The sequence below is a fragment of the Lissotriton helveticus genome, chromosome 3_2 (genome assembly GCF_964261635.1).
Source record: "Lissotriton helveticus chromosome 3_2, aLisHel1.1, whole genome shotgun sequence".
NCBI classification, from domain to species: Eukaryota; Metazoa; Chordata; class Amphibia; order Caudata; family Salamandridae; genus Lissotriton; species Lissotriton helveticus.
The window spans coordinates 296,888,020-296,910,476 of record NC_136062.1 but is presented as its reverse complement, the minus strand read 5'-3'; the positions used below and the strand labels follow the sequence as shown (position 1 = coordinate 296,910,476).

The 22,457-nt window shown below is 45.5% G+C and overlaps 1 protein-coding gene across 2 annotated transcripts in view; it reads left to right on the top strand.

The window, feature by feature from the left end:
* Positions 1 to 22,457, top strand: part of TLN2 (talin 2) — a 1,508,116-nt gene that overhangs the window by 998,690 nt on the left and 486,969 nt on the right. For both annotated transcript variants that reach the window (XM_078684194.1, XM_078684193.1), the window contains exons 20-22: positions 3,632 to 3,840; positions 16,080 to 16,178; positions 17,518 to 17,685. In XM_078684194.1, coding sequence (XP_078540320.1) covers positions 3,632 to 3,840; positions 16,080 to 16,178; positions 17,518 to 17,685 — 476 coding nt within the window. The remainder of the gene's footprint in view (positions 1 to 3,631; positions 3,841 to 16,079; positions 16,179 to 17,517; positions 17,686 to 22,457) is intronic.

Below are 22,457 nucleotides of genomic sequence, written 5' to 3'. Positions count from 1 at the left end.
GACAGCCAGACTGGTACCCCCAAGAGACAAATACAGGTGCATCAATGAAGGTAGGGTGCTGATCACTCTGTGAGGAAGGACAGCCAGACTGGTACCCCCAAGAGACAATTACAGGTGCATCTGTGATGGAAGAATGTGCATCATTCTGTGAGGGAGTATTGCCAGACTTATCACAAACAAATACAGGTATATCTATGACAAAAAAGAGAGGGATAGCCAAGCTGGTACCTCCAAGAGACAATTACAGGTGTGTCTGTGATGGAAGGGCGTGCATCATTCTGTGAGGAAGGATAGCCAGATGTAATACAGGCAGATACAGGCGTATCCATGATGGAAGGATGCCCATCGATGAAGGATAGCTAAGCTGATGCCTTAAAGAGACCATTTCAGATGCTTCTACGATAGAAGGATGTGCATCACTATGTGAGGAAGGACAGGCCAGACTGGTACCCCCAAGGGACAAATACAGGTGCGTCTGTGATGGAAGAACGTGCATCATTCTGTGAGGAAGGATTGCCAGACTTATCGTAGACAAATACAGGTGTATCTATGATAAAAGAGAGTAATAGCCAAGCTGGTACCTCCAAGAGACAATTACAGGTGTGTCTGTGATGGAAGGATGTGCATCACTCTGTGAGGAAGGACAGCCAGACTGGTACCCCCAAGGGACAAATACAGGCGCATCAATGAAGGTAGGGTGCTTATCACTCTGTGAGGAAAGACAGCCAGACTGGTACCCCCAAGAGACAAATACAGGTGCATCAATGAAGGTAGGGTGCTGATCACTCTGTGAGGAAAGACAGCCAGACTGGTACCCCCAAGAGACAATTACAGGTGTGTCTGTGATGGAAGGATGTGCATCACTCTGTGAGGAAGGACAGCCAGACTGGTACCCCCAAGGGACAAATACAGGCGCATCAATGAAGGTAGGGTGCTTATCACTCTGTGAGGAAAGACAGCCAGACTGGTACCCCCAAGAGACAAATACAGGTGCATCAATGAAGGTAGGGTGCTGATCACTCTGTGAGGAAAGACAGCCAGACTGGTACCCCCAAGAGACAAATACAGGTGCATCAATGAAGGTAGGGTGCTGATCACTCTGTGAGGAAAGACAGCCAGACTGGTACCCCCAAGAGACAAATACAGGTGCATCAATGAAGGTAGGGTGCTGATCACTCTGTGAGGAAAGACAGCCAGACTGGTACCCCCAAGGGACAAATACAGGTGCATCAATGAAGGTAGGGTGCTGATCACTCTGTGAGGAAAGACAGCCAGACTGGTACCCCCAAGAGACAAATACAGGTGCATCAATGAAGGTAGGGTGCTGATCACTCTGTGAGGAAGGACAGCCAGACTGGTACCCCCAAGGGACAAATACAGGTGCATCAATGAAGGTAGGGTGCTGATCACTCTGTGAGGAAGGACAGCCAGACTGGTACCCCCAAGGGACAAATACAGGCGCATTAATGAATGTAGGGTGCTGATCACTCTGTGAGGAAGGACAGCCAGACTGGTACCCCCAAGAGACAATTACAGGTGTGTCTGTGATGGAAGAACGTGCATCATTCTGTAAGGAAGGATTGCCAGACTTATCACAAACAAATACAGGTGTATCTATGATAAAAGAGAGGGACACCCAAGCTGGTACCTCCAAGAGACAACTACATCAGCATTCTATGAGGAAGGATAGTCAAGCTAGTAGTACCTCCAGTAAGAGTGTGCATCATTCAGTTAGGATGGATAGCCAGAATAATTACAGACAAATACCGGCGTATCCATGATGGAAGAGAGGGATGGCCAAGCTGGTACCTCCAAGAGACAATTACAGGTGTCTATGACAGAAGGGTGAGCATCATTCTATCAGGAAGGATAGTCGGGCTAGTACCTCCAGTAAGAGTGTGCATCATTCTGTTAGGATGGATAGTTACACAGGCACATGAAAATAGACATACTGCACATGTTATGTTATGTTGTATTTTTAGAGCTCACACCCTGGGTTTTATGGCACTGTAGAGGGCACTGACAAGACCTTAAAGATAAAACAAACTATTAGTAACAAGTAAACATACTATTATAAAGAAACCCTAATATTTTAGGTTCAAAATCCTATATTGCATCACCCTTCTCATATGTGCACACGTGAGAAACAGTTTTTTAAAATTTTGTTTGCTTCTTCTAAAAGTGGAAAGTTAGAGCAAAGTTGGCACTGCTGGACTGTGAGAAACCAGCTTGAAGATGAACCACCAGAAGCTGCCCCATGCTGGAGGCATTCTAGCAGTTGTGTGTTTCATAGCATGCAGGGTTTGACTGAAGGACAGAGGCAGCCCTTGGGGTTCTTTCTCAGAGGTGGGGTTTGGTCCTGAATGTTTGTGCTGCTAAATAGTAAAAAAAAATATTAAAATACAAAAAAGTATACTGCATACTGTACAGGAATGTAAAGGGACCATCTAGCGTACAGAAAAAAGTTTTCTTTACCCAGTTCTGCATCACTAACAATCGCCAGCAATAGATACTACAGAATGTTGCTTTTTGTTGACGTTTACTTTGGTTTTTAGACCTATTGTGATATCATTCCCCAGTATTCCCTTTCAATGACTTTGAGCTATTCCAAGCCTGGAGTAATTGACCATGAACCTAGACTGTTAGCCATATCCAACTGTGTATGCCATCCCTGTTTATCCTTTAACCTCTCCACCATGGATTCCTGAGCATAAGAGAAGCAGGGCATGCTTTTACAATTCCTGAAACAGTAACAGACCGCTCTCAAGCCTGCTTAAATGTATGATTTTTTTTTAATCCAGTGCAGGTGTTGGTAGTGTGGTACATTTGTAACCGTAGAGTGCAACAAAGTTCTGTTTTTAAACTGGTTGGTGAAAACTAACACAAAAGCTTCCTTGCAAGAATATTCATAGGAGCACACCGCTGATGAGAAGCCCGGGTACTTCAAGAGAATCCGCATGTTAGCCTATTTCTCACAAATGAAAGAAGGTCCAGGTGGATTGCTATTTGTCGTTTTTTAAGTAATTCTTACTTCAAGGGGGGACCAGTGAATTGGTTAAGATGGGAGGTAATTTGTTGGGTAGTCAACAAAGTTGGCATTTCTTCCAGTGCGCAGTAGATCCAGGGAAAAGCAGGTTCAGGTTAGTCGTACTGAAAAACCATACTCTGGTTCCTGCCAGCATGAGACTAGTCTACATGAGCCCCCTTTTAATGTGTGATTAATGGCTTAATTCATTGGTAAAGCTCATTTATAGGCCTTCTAAGTAAAACTGATAGATAGTATTCTGGTAGACCCAGTGAAGGCTTTGCAGCGACAATTTGACTGTCTATCAGTTGTGATGCTTTTTTATAAACCCAAAAGCACCATGTATTCGATCTTTCCTAAATAGACAAATCCACTGCTGCTTTTTTCTCTGTCTTGCCTCATTGTGACAGGTGTTTGGTACTTTTTGGGATATGAGAGATGCTCATCCTATATTCTGTAAGAGATTGTTCAGTGGTTTCTACATCTCAGGATGTCAGAGATGCTTCATGATCATCAAGGCCCTCTAGAGGGCTGATGTTTGTGTGTTTACTATAGCTAGGTTCCTGTTTGCTTTGCCTTTAATCTGAATTCCCTCATCCATTGCAGGTGACCCCGTGGATACAGACTATACGGCCGTAGGCTGCGCCATCACAACCATCTCCTCAAATCTGACAGAGATGTCCAAGGGGGTGAAGCTGTTGGCTGCGCTAATGGATGATGATGTGGGAAGTGGGGAAAACCTGCTGGGCGCCGCCCGTACACTTGCTGGAGCTGTCTCTGATTTGCTGAAGGCTGTCGAGCCGGCATCAGAAGAGGTAATTCTCCCCCTGGCATTTTGTTTATTTTTTTAAAAATACAATATTATTGTTTTTTTCCTATCTTTTCCTTGGACAATTATTTACTTATGCACTGAAATGTATGCATAGCTTCAAAATAAAAATCAACATTTACAAAATGTAAATATAAATATCCTGACTAGTATTAGCAGATTTCTCTTAAAGTTGATGAGGTAGGCAAAAAAGTAAGTCCGCAATAGAAGGAAACTTGCCTGATCTACTTTCCTGTACTGTGCAGTAATGGTCTGAAGGCCTTCGCAGGAGGAGGAATTCAAAACCCTTTTGCTAAACATCTAATATCCTGCTGTATAAGGCAATACACGAACAAAAACACAAGATGTGCCTACACCCAACTTATTTTAAAAAAATTCTTCACATGTGGATCAAACACACCATTATTTAATCTGATCCGGTATTTTTATTTATACCCATCTATCTTATAGTATTTTTAAATCTTATATTTTATCTCTCAAGCAGACAAGGAGAAACTACATTTAAATACAATTACATTAATATACAATAATAGTTACACACATGTATATATATTCATTTAAAAAAACACAAGTAACATACATCCAAAAAACAAACCTCAAAATTTCAGTTTTTCATTACGTTGAATCAATCTATATCCAAAGTAAATGAGAAAGTAAAAAAAAATACTATAAGATAGATGGGTATAAATAAAAATACCGGATCAGATTAAGTAATGGTGTGTTTGATCCGCATGTGAAGACATTTTTGAAAATAAGTTGGGTGTAGGCACATCTTGTGTTTTTGTTCGATATAATAGGGTCCAGCCTACCCCTTGACCCGTATAGACCTGACTCCTTAGTTTCACAAAGTATTAGACAATGCAGCAAAACAGAACAGTTTCTAAAAAAGTGGACTAAAAGGTTTCTGCAGAACTCCTCTCAGTGGGGCACCTGCTGCAGGTGTCTGTTACTGGCTATGTTTCAGAAGTTAATGGCACAGCGGCCTTGTATGGCCTCTATAATTAGCAATAATTTCAGTGTGTCCTCAGCAGAGTTGTACTGCTGCGCTCATTGACGGAACCACACCTTGTTATTCATGGTCTCTTATTCCTCTGTTGGCCATTCTACCTATTCAAAACTCTATAAAGATACTTGGAAAGATATCATTGAAAGCTTGGAAGGTGCTGTCCAATGCTAGAGCTATCTGAAGACATCCTGTGTACTTGCTACTAGCCACCCCCTATACATATACTACTGGAAAACACTTTTCTTTTTTCAGTGTAAGCAGTACTGCAGCTTCATTCACCTGTACTGATGCCATCATCATTTTAGAGCATGCAGACAGACATTTAAATCTTAAAAAGAAATCCATGTTGGACAACTGGTACTACTTATAAGTAATTTTACCTTCATCACCTAATCCACATTCTTCAATATCCAATATCTGTGGTGTCTTGTTTCGACCACAACTCTGCGTCCGGCGACTCACGTTCCGTGTTGTACCTAAAGGACATCAGGGAGCGGGAGTTAAGCTAATTTTGACCAGGACGTGCAGTGTCAAGCCAAAGCATACCGCTTTGAATATCAAACGAATTGCATTTCTGGGACTCTTCAGAGTCATGGCACGATTCTTTGAGACTGGGTACTTCTTTGCAATCAGAGCTGACTCCAAAGGTGTAAAAGATCTGGTGGAAACCCCTGCCCTGTGTGCTGACCCCACACAAGTTGAGGTCTTCCTTCAGGCCTTGTTGGCTAACTTTAGGATGGCTCCTCTACCTTCTGGGCCCATCCTCAAGAGCGGACCCACTCCTTTGGGCTTGATGGCTCTGAGCTCCATGCTTTCTAACTCTTGCACCACCACAGGCTATGGCCCCGGCACCTAGAAAGAAATCGTGTACCACAGGGTCATCCCTGGTCTTTCCAGCACAGTCGTTATCTGCATCGCCCTTAAAGTTGGCTGAAATCAAGACGAATAAAGAGAACATTAGAGCTTGCCTTGATTAATGCTCTCTTCAGAGGGCCCAGACATTTGCCTGACTATAGGAGTTATTCGGATCCAACTTAGATGTCATGATCATGCTCGATAAAGATTATGGTTGCAAAATAAAAAGATGATTTGGAGGCTAAGACAACGCTTTTTCATACATACTCTGATGCCGGCCTGTATCTTAATTGACAGAATGCCAATGGACTAGATACCGCTCCAGAATTAGACATCCATTACCCATCTGGGTCCCTGCGAGAAGAACCATCCCCCTTTATCACAATTGTGTGTAAAACTGCAGGAACTCTAGAACTGATTTTGCCCTCCAAGGAACTATATTCTAACGCTTTCATATAACTCTTGCTACCGACTTCTTCACATGCAGAGAATTTGCTTCAGTTTGATGAGGCAGTACTGAAATCTGTGTGGATGCCTGGTAAAAGCCCTTCTCAAGCCCTGCAGTCCCCAGTCACATTACTAGATGCCATAGGGTGGAGAAGTGTGACTCAGTGGTTAGAGGCGGCAGACCTTGAAGCAGAGATCAGGCCCGGGACCAGGGTTCAATTCCTGACGCGGCAGGGTCTAGGATCAATGTCCATCAACTCTTTCCATCACCGCATGCACTCGGGCCCAAAACCCCGCCACCGCCGAACACTCCCACAGAATGTGAAGGAAGGTTCCAGGCATGCTGCAACCACGTTTACACAACCCATCCAGAGAATAGCCCATTCGCACCAGACTCGGACCAGTAACATATTTACGGTGAAGGATCTTAAGTTGGACAAAGCGAAGATGGGCAGGAATAGCAACCTCCTTCGGTGACGACAACGCGGATTGCCAGTCTTCGTCATCCAATTCCAATCCATCCTCAGTCCATACCGCTCTGAGACGCACAAGTAGATCAGTCCGATTATTGATCAATTTTTTATAAATCAATGAAATCGTGCTGTCAGGGACATAACCGTCCAGTATACGGTCCTTGAGAGGAGAGGACTCGGGAACGTCCGTGCCTGCAGCGAAAACCGACAGCAAGGCATGGCGCACCTGCACGTATCTGAAAAATTCCTTGTCTCAGAGCTCATATTCCGTCCTCAGCGCCTCAAAGGTTTTAACATGTCCCTTGGTCCAGAGGACACCCACTCTGCTGATAGCAATCATGTCCCATTTCTCGAAACCTTTCGTTCTCCATAAGTAACCCAAACGTTCAGAGTCCTACAACGGAGCCACCCCAAAGCCGCATTCGCATCTCGCCAAACTCGCACAGCAATCTTAGTGGGCCCAGTTAACGTCCTGCAAATCCCTTTGGAATAAAGCGCCCTACTATAATTCCCGCCTGGTAAAAGGTATTTATCCATCTCGAAAGCCGGTGAAGGACACGGTGCATAGGTGGCATGGTTAATCGCACTCAATTGAGAGGCCCAATAATAACGCTTAATGTCTGGGAAAGCGATGCCCCCATCATACCAAGGGAGCGTGAGCTTGGGGAGAGCAATACGCGCACGTCCGTCCCAAAACAAACAACGCTGTAGGCTCTCCACCTCCCGAAAAAACCCGGAGGGAATAGGGTCAAAGGAGTTTTGGAGTGCGTACAAAAATCTCGGCAGCGACATCATCTTAAAAAGAGCAGCACGCCCAAGGGGCGACAACGGTAACCGACGCCAGCGCGAGACATCAAGTTTCAGTCGCTGGAGTGGGGGAAGCAGGTTGCGCTCGTAGCGAACCACAGGATCCAGGGAGATATAAATCCCCAAATACTTGAACCCTGACTCGGTGACTTGGATCGGGAATCTGCGAGGCAGCGTGGTAAGCCCTCCTGCTAACACATAGACACAGGATTTCGTCCAATTAATAACAAGACCTGAGTTCTTCCCAAATGAAGTTAAAACGTCAAAAAGTACATTCAGGGATTTCTGGGGGGATGTGAGGTACAAAAGGATGTCATCCGCATAAAGCGAAATACGATCCTCGAAGTCAGGAGTCCACCTAATGCCCTGTATCGAGGGCTCCCAGCGGAGCCATGCGGCCAGCGGTTCGAGCGCAAGGGCAAAAAGCAAGGGAGACAACGGGCAGCCCTGCCGAGTGCCCCGTCCAAGAGTAAAAATGCCAGACACCTTCCCATTAACCACCACCTGAGCCAAAGGCTTCTCATAAAGAAGTTTCACCCATGCAATGAATATAGGGCCAAAACCAAATTTGGCGAGAGCCGCCCAGAGATAAGGCCATTTGATAGTAGCAAAAGCCCATAGTGGCATCCAAGGAAGCCAAAATGGCCGGCTCAGAGAGGGTCCCGGCTCTCGCGAGAACTCCATGAAGCCGCCAAAGATTAAGGGCAGTATTGCGATGCGGGATAAAACCAGATTGATCCAGATGGATCAAATCACAGATCACCTTAACCAAGCGGTTCGCTAACAATTTGGCTAAAATTTTGGGTTCGGCGTTTAAAAGGGAGATGGGCCTATAAGAGGCACAACGGTCGCGCGGCTTACCCTCCTTGTGTATTACCACGATAGAGGCCAGCCGCTGATCCGCGGGTAGGGAACCAGATTTCAGCGCCCTTAAGGAACATATCCCTCAGCTAGGGCGGCATTTTGTCAGGCCGCAGTTTGTATAATTCAATAGGCAAGCCATTGGGGCCAAGAGCCTTACCAGAGCGAAGGGAGCGGATGGCAATCGCTATTTCATCTGTCGTAAGTGGTGCGTCCATAAAATCCCTATCAACATCAGAGAGACAGGGCAATGCATGTCCCGCAATAACAACTGGGAATCCTGCTCGTCCCTATCACAAACTGAAGAATACACAGTACGGAAATGATCCACAAAACAGTCAATGATCCCAGCCGGGTCAGTCACACATACTCTATCCGACCGTTCAATCACAGGAACTACACGATTCGCTTTTTCCTTCTTATCAAGCCACGCAAGCAATTTACCAGCCTTGTCACCCACATCATACAGCCTACCCCGTTGCTCTCTGTCCATTACTTTGGCAGCGTCGGTCACCAGGGCTTTATAATCAGATTGTTTTAATCTGAGGGAGTGGAGTTTAGCACGGGCAACACCCGCCTCGAGGTCACTCTCAATGACAGTTATGTCAGCTTCAATGCGCACCAGTTCCTCACATTTGGCCTTCTTGGCACCAGCAATTGACGACAAAGAATGTCCACGTATAACAGTCTTGAAAGCCTCCCACAACGACACAAATAAAGAAACAGATCCCACATTATCGAGGAAGTAATGATCAATAGATTTTATCAGCTCCGAGCGGATCTTAGGATTCCGAAGATACCAGGGGTTGATGGGAGCAACCCTGCCTTCACTGCACACCCCAACTTCCACACAGAGCCACAATGGGGAATGATCTGAAATGCCCCTGGGAAGGTGTCTGATTTCCCTAATAGAGGACGATTGAGTCGCTGGCATTAGGAGATAAGCAAGCCTGGAGAGGCTCCCGTGGGCTCCTGAATGGAAGGTATATTGTAACTGCACAGGATGCATCAACCTCCAACTATCCACCAGCCCGAAAGTTTCCAAAAACCCACTCATCCATAACTGAGATCTAGCCAAATCTCTGGGAGGGTAGCGATCCGGGGAGCCAGAAACGACAGAGTTAAAGTCCCCACCCAGGATTAAAAGACCTTCAGGAAGCCCTAGAACAACCCGTTCAATATCAGCAAAGGTGGGAGTCTGCAAGCCAGGGGGGACATAGATCGTGAGTATGGAAAGCGTCTTCCCCTCCCATCTACCAGTGAGCACGGCGTAGCGCCCCCTATCATCAAGTATTAGGTCATCAATCTCAAAGGGGAGGGAAGACCGGACCAGAATACCCACCCCCCTAGAGCCAGAAGTAGATCCGGAATGAGCAGCCAAGCGATATCCCCGTCTATTCATGGCTTGACAAGCGTTACCAATTAAGTGCGTCTCTTGCAGAAGGACAAAATCAGGAGAATGACGTCTCAAAAACTGCAGCACAATCCCTCGTTTTATCCTGTCCCCCAACCCGTTGACATTCCAAGACAGCAGTCTCAACTCACTACCCCCATTCCCGAAGAGACTGCAGAGCACACCCCACAAAGAACACAATCATCGAAGCAATAAGGAATACAATACGATGCCTTGCGAGAAAGAACAAACGAACAAACACCCCCCCACAACCCCCCAACTGGAACCCGTTACAACTCCCCCCACCCTGCACCCCTGCGTAAGACTCAATAGCCACCCCAACTTGCAGTGTGCCTGTCACCCAGTTATTAAACTAATCTAAACAAAGAAACCTAGGAGGAGGAAAGAGTCCCGATTTACCCCCCCGCCACCCCGGGCCAATATAGAACAGGACATAAGAAGACCCAAATATTAGACTCAGCTGAAATACAAATGAAAAGTTCAGACATCGGGAACCACAGTGTCACTCTTGCTCCGGCAAACCACCCTCGGCACCACCAGGGTGTTCGGATCGATCATCCTTTTTAGGCAAAGAGTCAAGTCAGTCACCGACACTCTCCGGGCGATCAAAGAAAAATGTCCGATCCTCATATTTGATCCGAAGTCTATTTGGGAACAGCATGGCGTACTTAAGGCCCAAGTCACGTAGCCGCCGTTTCACACCCTGAAAACCCATTCTCTGCCTTTGAACCAACTGAGTAAAATCCGGGTAGAAGTGAACCGACGTATTCTCGAACTTCACCGGGCCGCCCACCCGAGAGGCCTGCAGGATAGCGTCTCTATCACGAAAGTGAAAATGTTTTGCAATGATAGGTCTCGGTGGGGCACCCAGTTTCGGTTTTCCACCCGGAACTCGATGGGCTCGCTCAACGTCGAAGAATTTGCTGAGCCCAGAGGGGGCGAGATGATTTAAAACAAGATCTTCCACCAGGAGATCGATCGAAGAATGTTCATGGTTCTCAGGGACTCCAATAATGCGTACATTATTACGCGGTGCCCTATTTTCAAAATCCTCAAGCCGGTGTGCCATCAAGTTGTTTGAGAAACGTAGGTTACCGACTTCAGTCTGTATGTCGGAGACGTCGGTAGTTAGGCTGGAGGTCTACAAATCTAAGGACTTGACCCTCTCATTAGTTTTCGCCAGGTCCGCTCTAATCAAAGTGACGTCGACGGCCACCGTGTCGATCTTCGAGGCAAGGGCCTCGTATTGCTGACCCATCAAAGCCTGCATGCCGGCGATGGCACTCATGACATCCTGTAGGGAAAGTTCAGGAGAAGCGGCAGATTCAGCCCCAGGATCTTCCGGAGTACGGCCGGTACCACCGGGGGATCCCTTAGGATGGGTGTAACGATCCATAACATTGGTTTGAATCTGTCCCCCTCGGAGAGGTGTCTTAGTCTTGCGCTTCTCTGGTTCAGGTCTGGTGGCCATATTGAAAAGGGTGCCCCGAAGGGGCCCGCGAGAACTGGTGAAAATGGCCGTTTATGGCGAGGCCAAAAGTCAGCACAAGTGAGCCACAGTGGGATAAGTGCCAGAAAAGTTGAAGGCAAAATGCTCACAGATGAAACACGTTGCGGAGGGGCGAAGCCAAGCCGGATCAAGGGTAGATCTGAGCTGTTCTCCAATCGAACGATGCCCGGAGTAGGAAAGCGAAACCGAAAGTTGAGATGAGGCCGTCTGGGGGAAAACCCCTTCGGCCGATGTTCTCCACGGCTTGCTGGCTAAGAGAGCCCCCGGCCACGTCCTGGGGCAGGCCGCAAAAGTTGAAGTCGATGTAGCAGTGGCTCCCGACGTCCAAATGAAATTCTCGGAAAAGTTTTGAGATCAGCCAAAGCGCATCTTCAAAAGCCCATCTTCGAAATCAGGATATATTTCAGGATAGTTGCTAAGGGCGGCGAGGGTCCCGGGAGCTCTGTGCTCACGCGACCATCTTGGATGATCGCGAAGCTCCTCCCCGGGAAAGGATTGTTATACCTCATTAGCCTTTCTCTTGTTGGGCACTACGTCTCCCAATAACGAATGTCAAACCAATATAAAGAAAGAGATATCTGTTTGCACCTAAAGTGAATAGCACAACTGGTTTGTGCGTGAATTTCAGCATATTGTGTGTCACGGATAATGAACACTCATCTCAGTGTATGTATATTATTTCTATTTTTCATTTTCTATCTTTGTTTTCTTATAGGCTTTGCAGTGCAATATAGGCAGTATCTTGCATGATTTATATTTACAGCCCACTACTCACTTAGATCCTCTTACATTTTGAAATTCGGGAACCTTTATGTAGATTAGGCATTTTTACTTGGTCCTGAGGAATTGCCATTGATACTTTTGAGGACAGATGAGGCAAGGAACATGTCGACCAATTTCAGACCTTTAGGAACATTGATATCCATTAAGGTTGCATTTCATTTTTAACATTGACAAATATTTCCAAAATGAAAGACGATTTTCTTAGGGTATCTTTTGTTACATTTAAGCTCATTTCACGCTTTTGTTGGAAAATCAACTCGACAGTACTGAGGCTAGATAGACCTGGTCTCTGTTGTTTTTTTAAAAGGTTCTCCGACAAAGAACCCCCTCGTTGGGGCCCATTGGGCCTTGTAGCGCCAGCCCAATTAGGAGCACAGCCCGATTGTCATGCACTCACCTGGTTCGAACCGCAGAGACAATACTGGAACTGATGCTCGCCCTCCATCCCTGCAGGGCCTGGCCCGCTCAAGGAATTACAGCCCATGGATGGAAAGGGAGTTGGGATGAAATAAGAAAAGAGAGACTTGCGGTACTGGTTCCGGTCAGCAACTGTGCGGCACAGCTATAACTGGAGACCCTCTGAGTCTTCTAGGTAGTGATGCACCGGACCATGACCTCTGATTTTGTGAAGATGCAATGTACTAGAACTAACAAGAAGAGGCAATTACCATAAAATCAATACAGGCCTCTCAAAAATGGATTTCAAAACCTTGAGTAACATACACTTTCAGAAACACAGCAAGAAAAGAGAATAACCGGAATCACAGATTGGAGCTTTAAACTCCCAAGGAATACCTTGAAATACAGTTTGGAGTTACTGGCACTCCCAAGGAAACACTCGGAACATAGATTGGAGCTAATGACACTCCAAGTATAAACTCAGAACATAGATCTCGGTACAGGGTTCATACATGAGCCAAGTGCTCTAAGGATAGTTCTCTAGGCATTACTGTTTATCAGAGAAACACAGAGCGAAGTCTGTAATCCTTTCATAACGACAGTTGTAAAGGGAAGTTTGCAGGAAGGGTCCAGAGAAAGAGCAATCACTGTGAACGGGTTGGAAATTTTGAGACACGTCTATAGTCTTGAAGACACCAATACTCCAGCGTTCTTACTACTATTAAAGGATAGTGCTCACTAACTTGATATCAAGTACTTAACCTAGTACTTCAACTTGTCCTAAGAAGGTCTTGACTCAGGAAGTCGCAGAAGAACTGGAGTAGCTGAGCAGGAAGCAGAGTCTATAGATGCGTTGAGGGAGCTGGAGCCAAGGTAATAACCAGGGAATCCTGAACTGCTGCCGAGAACTGTGCTGCCTACGTCCGGTCGAATCTTCAGGTGAGTGAGTAAGCAGGAAGCTGGTGCCGCAGGGAGGGTAGGCCAAGCAGGGGGTTCAGGTTTGGGTGTGGTTTATATACCATGTTCAAGTTCCAATGGATACAGCGGGATCACATGTGGCACGTGGCAATCTGGGAGGTTCTAAAAGGCTCCTGAAGGAAACACATTAGTACACTGGCTTTAATCTTACAGGAACGAATCACTTAACAGGAAACAAATGTTTTGTTTTGTCTAAACGTGCACAAGGGAAAATACCCCAAAGACCCTGGTAACAGTGGGAGCAGGGCAAGCCATTGGTTCACCTGTTTAGGGAATGCTTGCAAGCTCAGCCGTAATGGATTCAGAGAGTTTGGGAACATTCAGGCATGGAATCATAGTGCGCCTTATGGCGCCACAGGAGAATCGAAACAAGAGCCCTGCACGCCGGGTCCACTACGCAAAGGGTGCATCAGGGTGTCGTGAGACCAATGATGTATGCCACCGCTTGATGGATGAGGGCCTGTGCTCCGCAGTCATGTTGCCTATAATAATAACAATGAATGAGACAAGTTGTCTAAAGACCACTTTCTATTTTGGATGAGGTGAGTTTTCCCTTTCCTTGGAACTGCAGACTTTATTATAGTTATTTTATACGATCTGGAGGTTGTGTGCAGGACAGATATACCTCTCTTCCCCTCTTACGGGTTGAGTTTTGTTTTACTAGTCAGCTGTCTGTTATTCTTAAGGTGAATCACACATAACAAATGGGGAAGAGGTTACACTCCTACGCCAACCTTCCACTAAACGTCCAACAACACAAAAAAGGATAGGAGTACAAGGAAACTAATGGCTAGTATGATTAGTGGCACGCTCTCAGTTTTGGAAAACTGCCCTCACCCACAAATTGTGGCATGCTTCATCATAAGGCTTGCCGCAACGCAGACCAATACCTGGGGTGTGGAGCAATCGGGTGGGGGAAGGCAATACAAGCAAAATAAAAGGGATCTGAAAATGATAGTGCAGAAATGAGAGCATAAAACTGATTCAGGAATGTCTTATTACACCTTTATTCCTGGCCTACCTGGCCAGGAATAAAATAGATAAAGGATGGTGGTGTCAGGGAATAATAATGATCCCACACTCCTCCGCTCTGCATGTTAGTTAACATGTTTCAGCCGATTTTCTCAAGCCCTGCACAGGTCCTACGCAGTGGTTAATTTGTAAAATAAAAAGTGCCGGGGACCGCCTTAGGAGGCAACGTTAACAGGAGAAATGCTCTGGTGCAAACTGCCTCCTGACTAGAGCCCCGGCACTTATTATTCAGGAGAGAACTTGGCTTAATGGCTAGAGCTGCCGCTTTCAGAGCTGGGGAACTAGGTTTGAGTCTCGGCGTGGCTCAACATCCTGTGATTCAGGGAGCGGGAAACCATGTGCCTTCTAAATGAGTATGACCTTAATTGGTGCTATAAGCACCGGTGCTTAGTATTAGGTGGCGGTGCTGAGCACCAGACAGCACCGGCTCAAATTAAGCAATGGTCCTACAGCTTTCATCAGGTCCTACGATCCCCTTGATTCCTCTGATCTCCTACTTTCTTTAAATAGGTTGAAGATAGACTCAACCTGTTATTAAGGCTGTAAAGCGCACTTCGGTAATACTGAGTTTCACCGTTGTTGATGCTAAAAAAAAGGCAAGGGCGCTTCCCTGTAGTCACACATTCATCTAGGTGAGGCTTTCTCCTTACCAGTTCTCTCCACACGCTGCTTGTTGTTGAATTCTTAAGGTGAGCAATCTTCAGAAATATCATTAATGAAGGTAAGTAACTTTTTCTTTGTGAATTTAAATGCAGGAATGGAGACATGCGCCCTTGCAGGCTTACCTCAATTCGGTTTGATGCACAGAAAGGACCATGCCTCATTAATATTCATGAAGAAGGATTGTTGAGAATCCCAATGAAGGAGCATGAATTAGTATATTCATTAGAGTACAAAAATATCTTCAAGCCGCAGTACAGACGTTTGCGCAACAATAGCCTGTGAGATGACAATACCAGATCTGACCCGAAGAGCTCTGCCACTTACGCTTTTCTCTTGTTTCTGAGTAAATGTTTGCATGTGTGTGATGATGGGAATTGAGTCTGGTCTTGCTGAAATAATGCTAAAATGATTGCCCGCACTGTATGCAGCATAGCCCCAGGATCAGGGGCGTAATATAGATCCCTGCAGCCCCTGAGACAAAGGGTGTGGGGCTTTCCCTAAGGCGGCCTCTGTTTATCCCTTGGCCAGCCCAGTGAATATGCATGGGATATGGGAGACCCATTGGGCCCTTGATTAAAATATCTGCATGGAAGGCATCATTTTGTATTACACCACTGTCTGGAATAAGCAACAGTGACTAAAAAGGACATAACAGCAGGAATGATATCTATTAGTGACTTCAGATTCCTCCCAAAGGGACAGTGCAGTGGTCAGTTTGAATTCCCAACCTGGCTCTGCTGCTCATACTTTGCAGTTTGTTGCTGAGTATTATCTCGGTTTCTTTTCCTGAGAGCTTTCCTTTGCCTAGCAGAATCTAATTAGCAATTGTAAAGATCAATTAAGCAGCAAATGTGAGTCAGACCATGCTGAATAGATAATGAAATGGTGCATGTGTTTTCTCCTCAATCTTTCTTTCAGATCTAAGCACAGTTTGGTATTAATGAAAGTGTTTTTTCCCCCTGACTATTCATTTTTGTTTGTGTCTCTTTATTTTTAGCCCCGGCAAACTGTCCTGACTGCGGCAGGCAGCATTGGACAAGCGAGTGGGGAACTTCTGAGGCAGATTGGGGAGAACGAGACAGACGAACGATTTCAGGTAATCATGAGATGTAAAATCCCAAGGCCAAAGAGTCAAACATAAGTTTCCCAAGCATGAAAAGCCCATATTGGTTGATTGCCGTTTAGGGGACAACATGTTTAAATATTTGATGTATCATTCATGGTTAAAATGATAGGTTTCTGTCTCATACCCACAATGCCCCACTCACATTGTTCACATCAACTACAAGTAATGGGATTCTATTGGCAGCAAAAAGGTATATGAACAAGGATATTCATTCTCGGGGAGATAGCACAGCCTGTTGAGTTCTCTCTGTTGTGATCTGTAGATTGAAGGTTCTAATCTTGGCAGGGTCGCCCCAGCCTTTCATCCTTGCAAGCCAACATTTTCTGTATCAGGGTTCAGGGAAGAGTAGCAATAAGGGTAAGTAAGCAGTTATTAGGGCCAAGGAAGAGTAGCATTCTGGAATAGTATTGAGTTAAGGTTTTTTTTTAGAGTTCTTGAAAGGGTAGCATTAAGGGGTCATCTGTGTTGTTCGGTAAATATGATCTAAAGGAAGATATTTATACATGAGGAAAATGTTGGATGAAGGAATTTCAATTTGTTAAGTTAGAACTAGCCAAAAATTACATTTACAGTGTGCTGCATGTTACATTTGGTACAATGTTCTTAAAATAAGTTGAGTAATACAAATATTACGAAAAAAGGAGACGAGTAATAATCTGGTTATCCCTCAGTATTAAATAATATAAACGTACTGAAGAATGATATGAGTGCTCATGTCGAGGCACAAATTCCAGGGACTGACCATTCTCTTGCTGTAGTGTAATTGTACAGTGCAAGGACTTCTTTTAAAAGAGAGAAGAAGTGAATATGGGAAGGGTGGTGTGCTAATATCCATGTGGTGTGGCATGGCATTTATTGATAGCTTTTCTCTGTCACCTTCATAGAGGTGGACATCTTAGTGAACACTTAAATTAGAAGATTGAGTAGAACACAGTGGCTGAACAATGTACTTCATCAACCTTAACATAAAAATATTTTTGTGTTCGTGCAATTTTTGTAAGCTTTGTAAATATGGCACTATTTAGGCTGATGTCCATTTAAAGCATCAATACATGTCAGGGGACAGTAAATGGCGTGGTTACTGTACACTAGTCTGATTAACGCATATTTATTCCTGAATAAAATAACACATTTGTCAAGTGTAAGATTGTCATACAGTAACAAAATAGATTAATATTGCCCCATCATGTAGTTTATTCTCTGTATAACATTTTAGTATGTCTGTTGCATGTGTGATTTCAGTTGAAATTGTAATCTTCCTTTACCCTGAGGAATGATGTGTGAAATCATTTTTCTCTCATTGCTCCAGGATGTGCTTATGAATTTAGCCAAAGCTGTTGCTAATGCTGCAGCCATGCTAGTGCTGAAAGCGAAGAATGTCGCTCAGGTGGCAGATGATACAGTGCTCCAGAACAGGGTCATTGCTGCTGCGACACAGTGTGCATTGTCCACCTCGCAGCTCGTGGCATGCGCAAAGGTAAGTGACAAATTATAAATGACCTAATACCACCAGCCCAGTTACAGATATGGACTGTTGTGGGACTAGGAATCAGAATTAATGGTTTTCCTAGTTCCAATATATGTTTCCGTGGTTTAATATATCATAAACAGGCAGCTTACTGCTGTGTATTTCATAGCTCAAACAAATGACTAAATAGACTTCCATTTTTTTATTGTAACAACTTATAGATGTCGTATTCAAAAACTTATTGCAGTTTTTCTAAAGCACATATACTTGCATTCCAGCTTTAATTTTCGAATTCATATATTTTTCATTACAAACTTCTGGAGTTCAAGGATAAGACCGAATAGTTTGTGCTGATTTGTCTAAAGCAAATTCTGCCACTAGTACTAATGCAAGGCCTTCCCTTGACAAAAAAATTGAACTTGCGTTGACTCGTAAACGTATTAGTTATGCGGTTTGAATATGTTGAAAGCCTATGAAGACCTTCATAGAACTTTGTCTACATAGAAATAAAAGAGGACTGGGAAGTAGCAGTAACAGGAAATGTATGTGCTCTATCGATGGAAAATAAGGTTGTGACCGATTGTTTTAACTGTTGGAAACTTCTTGCCATACCTAGTATCCTCTGTGGTTTTAGATACCTGGAGAGAAAATCCCACAGGGCTTGGGTTGCATTCAACTTCTATTAAAAGGCAGCACCAGTTGAGGGAAATATTTATCATTGACGAGATTTGCTTATCTTAAAACATAGGGGAGCTTTTATTTAAAAAAAATAAAATGTCAAGTTTCACTTTTCAAAAATGTAAGTAGAAACAATTAAGGAAGAACATTGCACAGACACACGTGAAGGATGTAGTAGAATTGTTTACCAAATGAATTGTCTTACTGTAAAGGAATTGTGCCATGCCTGTTTTCTTGATAGTCTCCTGCCGCTCGTGAGAGGAGTTTCGTCTTCACTGAGGCTGTTCGTGTGGTCCCGCTACAGGAGTAGCATTGCCCTGGGACTTTTGCCAAGTACTTTTTGCCAGCAAGAGGAGGGAGGCGTGAGGCCGCAGAGGAGGTGAGAGGCGCGGCCCCGGGACTGCGAGGATCAGCTTGAAACACCTACAGCTGTGTCCTCTTCCCGGGGGAGCCGCGCCCCCTCCCAGTGCCCGCCCCCATCTGCCTGCTCTTTACTCCTCGCGGCCCCCGCTTCGCGGGAGCCGCTCGTGAGAGGAGTTTCGTCTTCACTGAGGCTGTTCGTGTGGTCCCGCTACAGGAGTAGCATTGCCCTGGGACTTTTGCCAAGTACTTTTTGCCAGCAAGAGGAGGGAGGCGTGAGGCCGCAGAGGAGGTGAGAGGCGCGGCCCCGGGACTGCGAGGATCAGCTTGAAACACCTACAGCTGTGTCCTCTTCCCGGGGGAGCCGCGCCCCCTCCCAGTGCCCGCCCCCATCTGCCTGCTCTTTACTCCTCGCGGCCCCCGCTTCGCGGGTGCCGCTCGTGAGAGGAGTTTCGTCTTCACTGAGGCTGTTCGTGTGGTCCCGCTACAGGAGTAGCATTGCCCTGGGACTTTTGCCAAGTACTTTTTGCCAGCAAGAGGAGGGAGGCGTGAGGCCGCAGAGGAGGTGAGAGGCGCGGCCCCGGGACTGCGAGGATCAGCTTGAAACACCTACAGCTGTGTCCTCTTCCCGGGGGAGCCGTGCCCCCTCCCAGTGCCACGCCCCCTTGGGAACTTTCCTATATGAGAAAGGGCTCGTCCGCGGACCGCGGGACACGCGCGGGACGCAGCCCGGGGCTAAGCCCGGGCAAAGGGCGGGCCCTCTGTGGCCCTCCGGGGACCGAGGGAGCCGAGCCGGGCCCACTACCCTTGATAAGTTATCTCCATATTCCTATAGTGCAAGCTCTTATCTACACCAAACGGAAATAGTTTTGGAACAATCATTCATCTTCGTCCATTTAAAAGCTCCTAAACATACTCCATAATGCCCTCTAAATTGGTCACCATGGATAATTTTCTAATTAAAAAGGTTGCCCAAATTAACAACAATAGAAGGGCGTCCTTGGGGTTGGACCCATCTTCTACAGCTATTTTAGAGCAACCAGTTATTCCTACAGACACTCTTGGGTTAGACGAACCCCCCGTCCCTGTACGCAAGACAATTACTGCTGTTGCCCTAATACACGCGGGCCAGAGCGAAGAGGACTCCATTGGCCCTGTACTCCTAGGAGCAGGAACAGGCTCTACTGGATTGTATGAGCCTACAGCAAAGGAATCACCCCGTAGATTTAAAAAAGCCCGAGTTAGGCGCAGGGGGAAGCAAGGGAGAGCGAGTGCAAAACATCAAGAAGGAGGGGAGGTTGAGTCTGTATCCTCATTAATCTTCACAGGAAATAGATTAGGTGCTCCTAGCGAGATGGGAGACAACATTGTGCCGAAAGGCCTTGGTGCTTCTTGTCTTTTGATTGATTTCTCAGACACAGGGGCAGTTGTCAATGGCGAAAATGCGGCCATTGAACCTGACATGACCAATAACCAGCCATTGTCCAGTACACCGACCAGTGTATTTGTACTGGACTTGCTTACTGGGAACGATAGCACTAGGCTGTCAGGTTCCCCGAAGCTCCCTATTGAGTCACCTACCACGTCCCTTACATCCCCCCTCATTAGGTCAAGTAATGAAAATAGGGAGGGGAATTCACTGGGAAATAAAGTATACAAAACACTGGAAGAGGTCGAGACTGTTTCCTTATTAGAAACTGCCGAAATCCCCGGCTGTGAGGAAGCCATGATGGCCAAAATAGTAGATCTAATCAGGGGAGCGATCCAACCCCTCCTTGATAGGACTTCTACGATGTGTGCACATCTAGACATTATTGAAAAGAAGGTTGCACAGAATTCCCTCCTCTTATCATACCTGTTAAAGGGGATAGGCAACACTAAGGAAAAGCCGCTATTAAAAACAAACTTATCTGTGAAATCCCCAGCAATAGGTCCCCCCTCACCGCTAATAATAGCGACACCAGCACAAACAACATTAAAGCCCAAGCAAAAATTAGTGAACGGGGCAGTAAGTTTGGCCAGCCCGATGATTACATTAATTACCCCGACCCCACTGACAGCCACACCACAACCGGTGGCTCCAGTATCTAAGGAGCAATCGCCTAAGGTACGGGGAGGTCAAATTAAAGATCTTAGTAAGGACAGGGAAATTGTCAAGGCCAAGAAGCCTAACAATAATCCCATGGTCCCCCCAAAAACTAAATCCAAAATTAATCATAATATAGATCTAACCCCTGACTTTGCCCCTTATGTTATTGTATTGGCAGGGGTACCAGAATTACCGGCAGGTAAATGGGAAGATCACGGAGCATTACGGAATAAGGTGGTGTTCTGGCTCCGTGATAATAGACCGCTACCTGCTTCAATAAACGGTAAAATTCTAAGCCTAAGGCGTGCTAACTGGGTAGGAGTAAGGCCAAAGGATAAGACTGGTGATGTAATAATCATCAACTTTAAGGATCATAGGGCTGTGAGGCATATTGGGGATTGGTTTGATGTTAGTAGTGGTGATTCTATTTCTACACATCTCCTTTCCTATTTTTATCCCTATGTACCTCCGAAAAGTGCTAACAACTGGGGCAGGGATAGGCAACTTATTAGGAAGCCCGCACAACAACACCGTAGATTCGGAAATGCTAGACTATGGGACATGGCTGAGCCAGAGGGGGCACGGCAAATGTTGGGTAATCATGGCTATGTAAATGGTCAATGTTCTCCTCTTTACACCCAGAGACCAAAGGTCTACTATCCTAGAAATGGGTATTTACCTTATCAACACCCCGCCCTTAGTGACCACTACCCATTGCACTTGGAACCTAATCTCTACCAACCCAGATTAGGTAATACCAGAGAATTACTACCAAACATCTATAATCTACCAATCCAAAATCGTTACCAGATTTTTTCTGGTTTGGATGGGGTAGATTGACAACAAGCTCAGTCCCCTGTAGAATCTCTAGATGGGAATAAGTCCCTGCCATTAGCCCTCAAAGAGTGCACTAAGGAGGGAGTTACTTTTTTTAACAGCATTTCTAATGGTATAGACACCCCCAGTGAGCCTTTACAAGAACCTCCCATATTAAATAAGATCTGCGCCTCCGATGGGCTGACACCTTGTGACAGTGTTAGTCTGGTTCAGGTGAAATCCCCTGTAGGTGTTAATTATAATAATAATACTGGGAGCAGGGGAAAGATAGGTTCTGGTCTAGGGCAGGCGAAGAGTCCTTTTTGCGAATTGCTCTTTTGGAATGTAGCTGGGCTGAAGCAAAAAATTATTAACCCAGCCTGGGAGTCTGTAATAGGAGGTAAGGATATAGTGGCCCTACAAGAAACATGGACCCAGGACCCAATCCATATAAATGGCTATAGAACCTTTTTTACTCCAGCGGTTGGAGGCCATTTTGGTAGGGCAAAAGGTGGTTTGACTACTTATGTTTCAAACCACCTTAAAATAAAACAGGCCCAATGTCACTTAAACTCCAAATACTTCCAATTAATAACTCTTAGAGACTTCAAAAGAGCAAAGGTGCTTCTTATCAATTTTTATAACAATGTCCCGAGGGATGAAATCGTGGACGCGATTAAGCTATTAAAGGAGGAAGTTCAAACAGAGGTTAACAAAAACGACAAAGAATTAGTAATTTTATGGGGGGGAGATTTTAACTGTTCGCTTTGTACCAAAGGGAGTCAGGGCCTATGCGGCCTAATGACTGAGAGGGATGTGAACCTGACCCACTTCGACC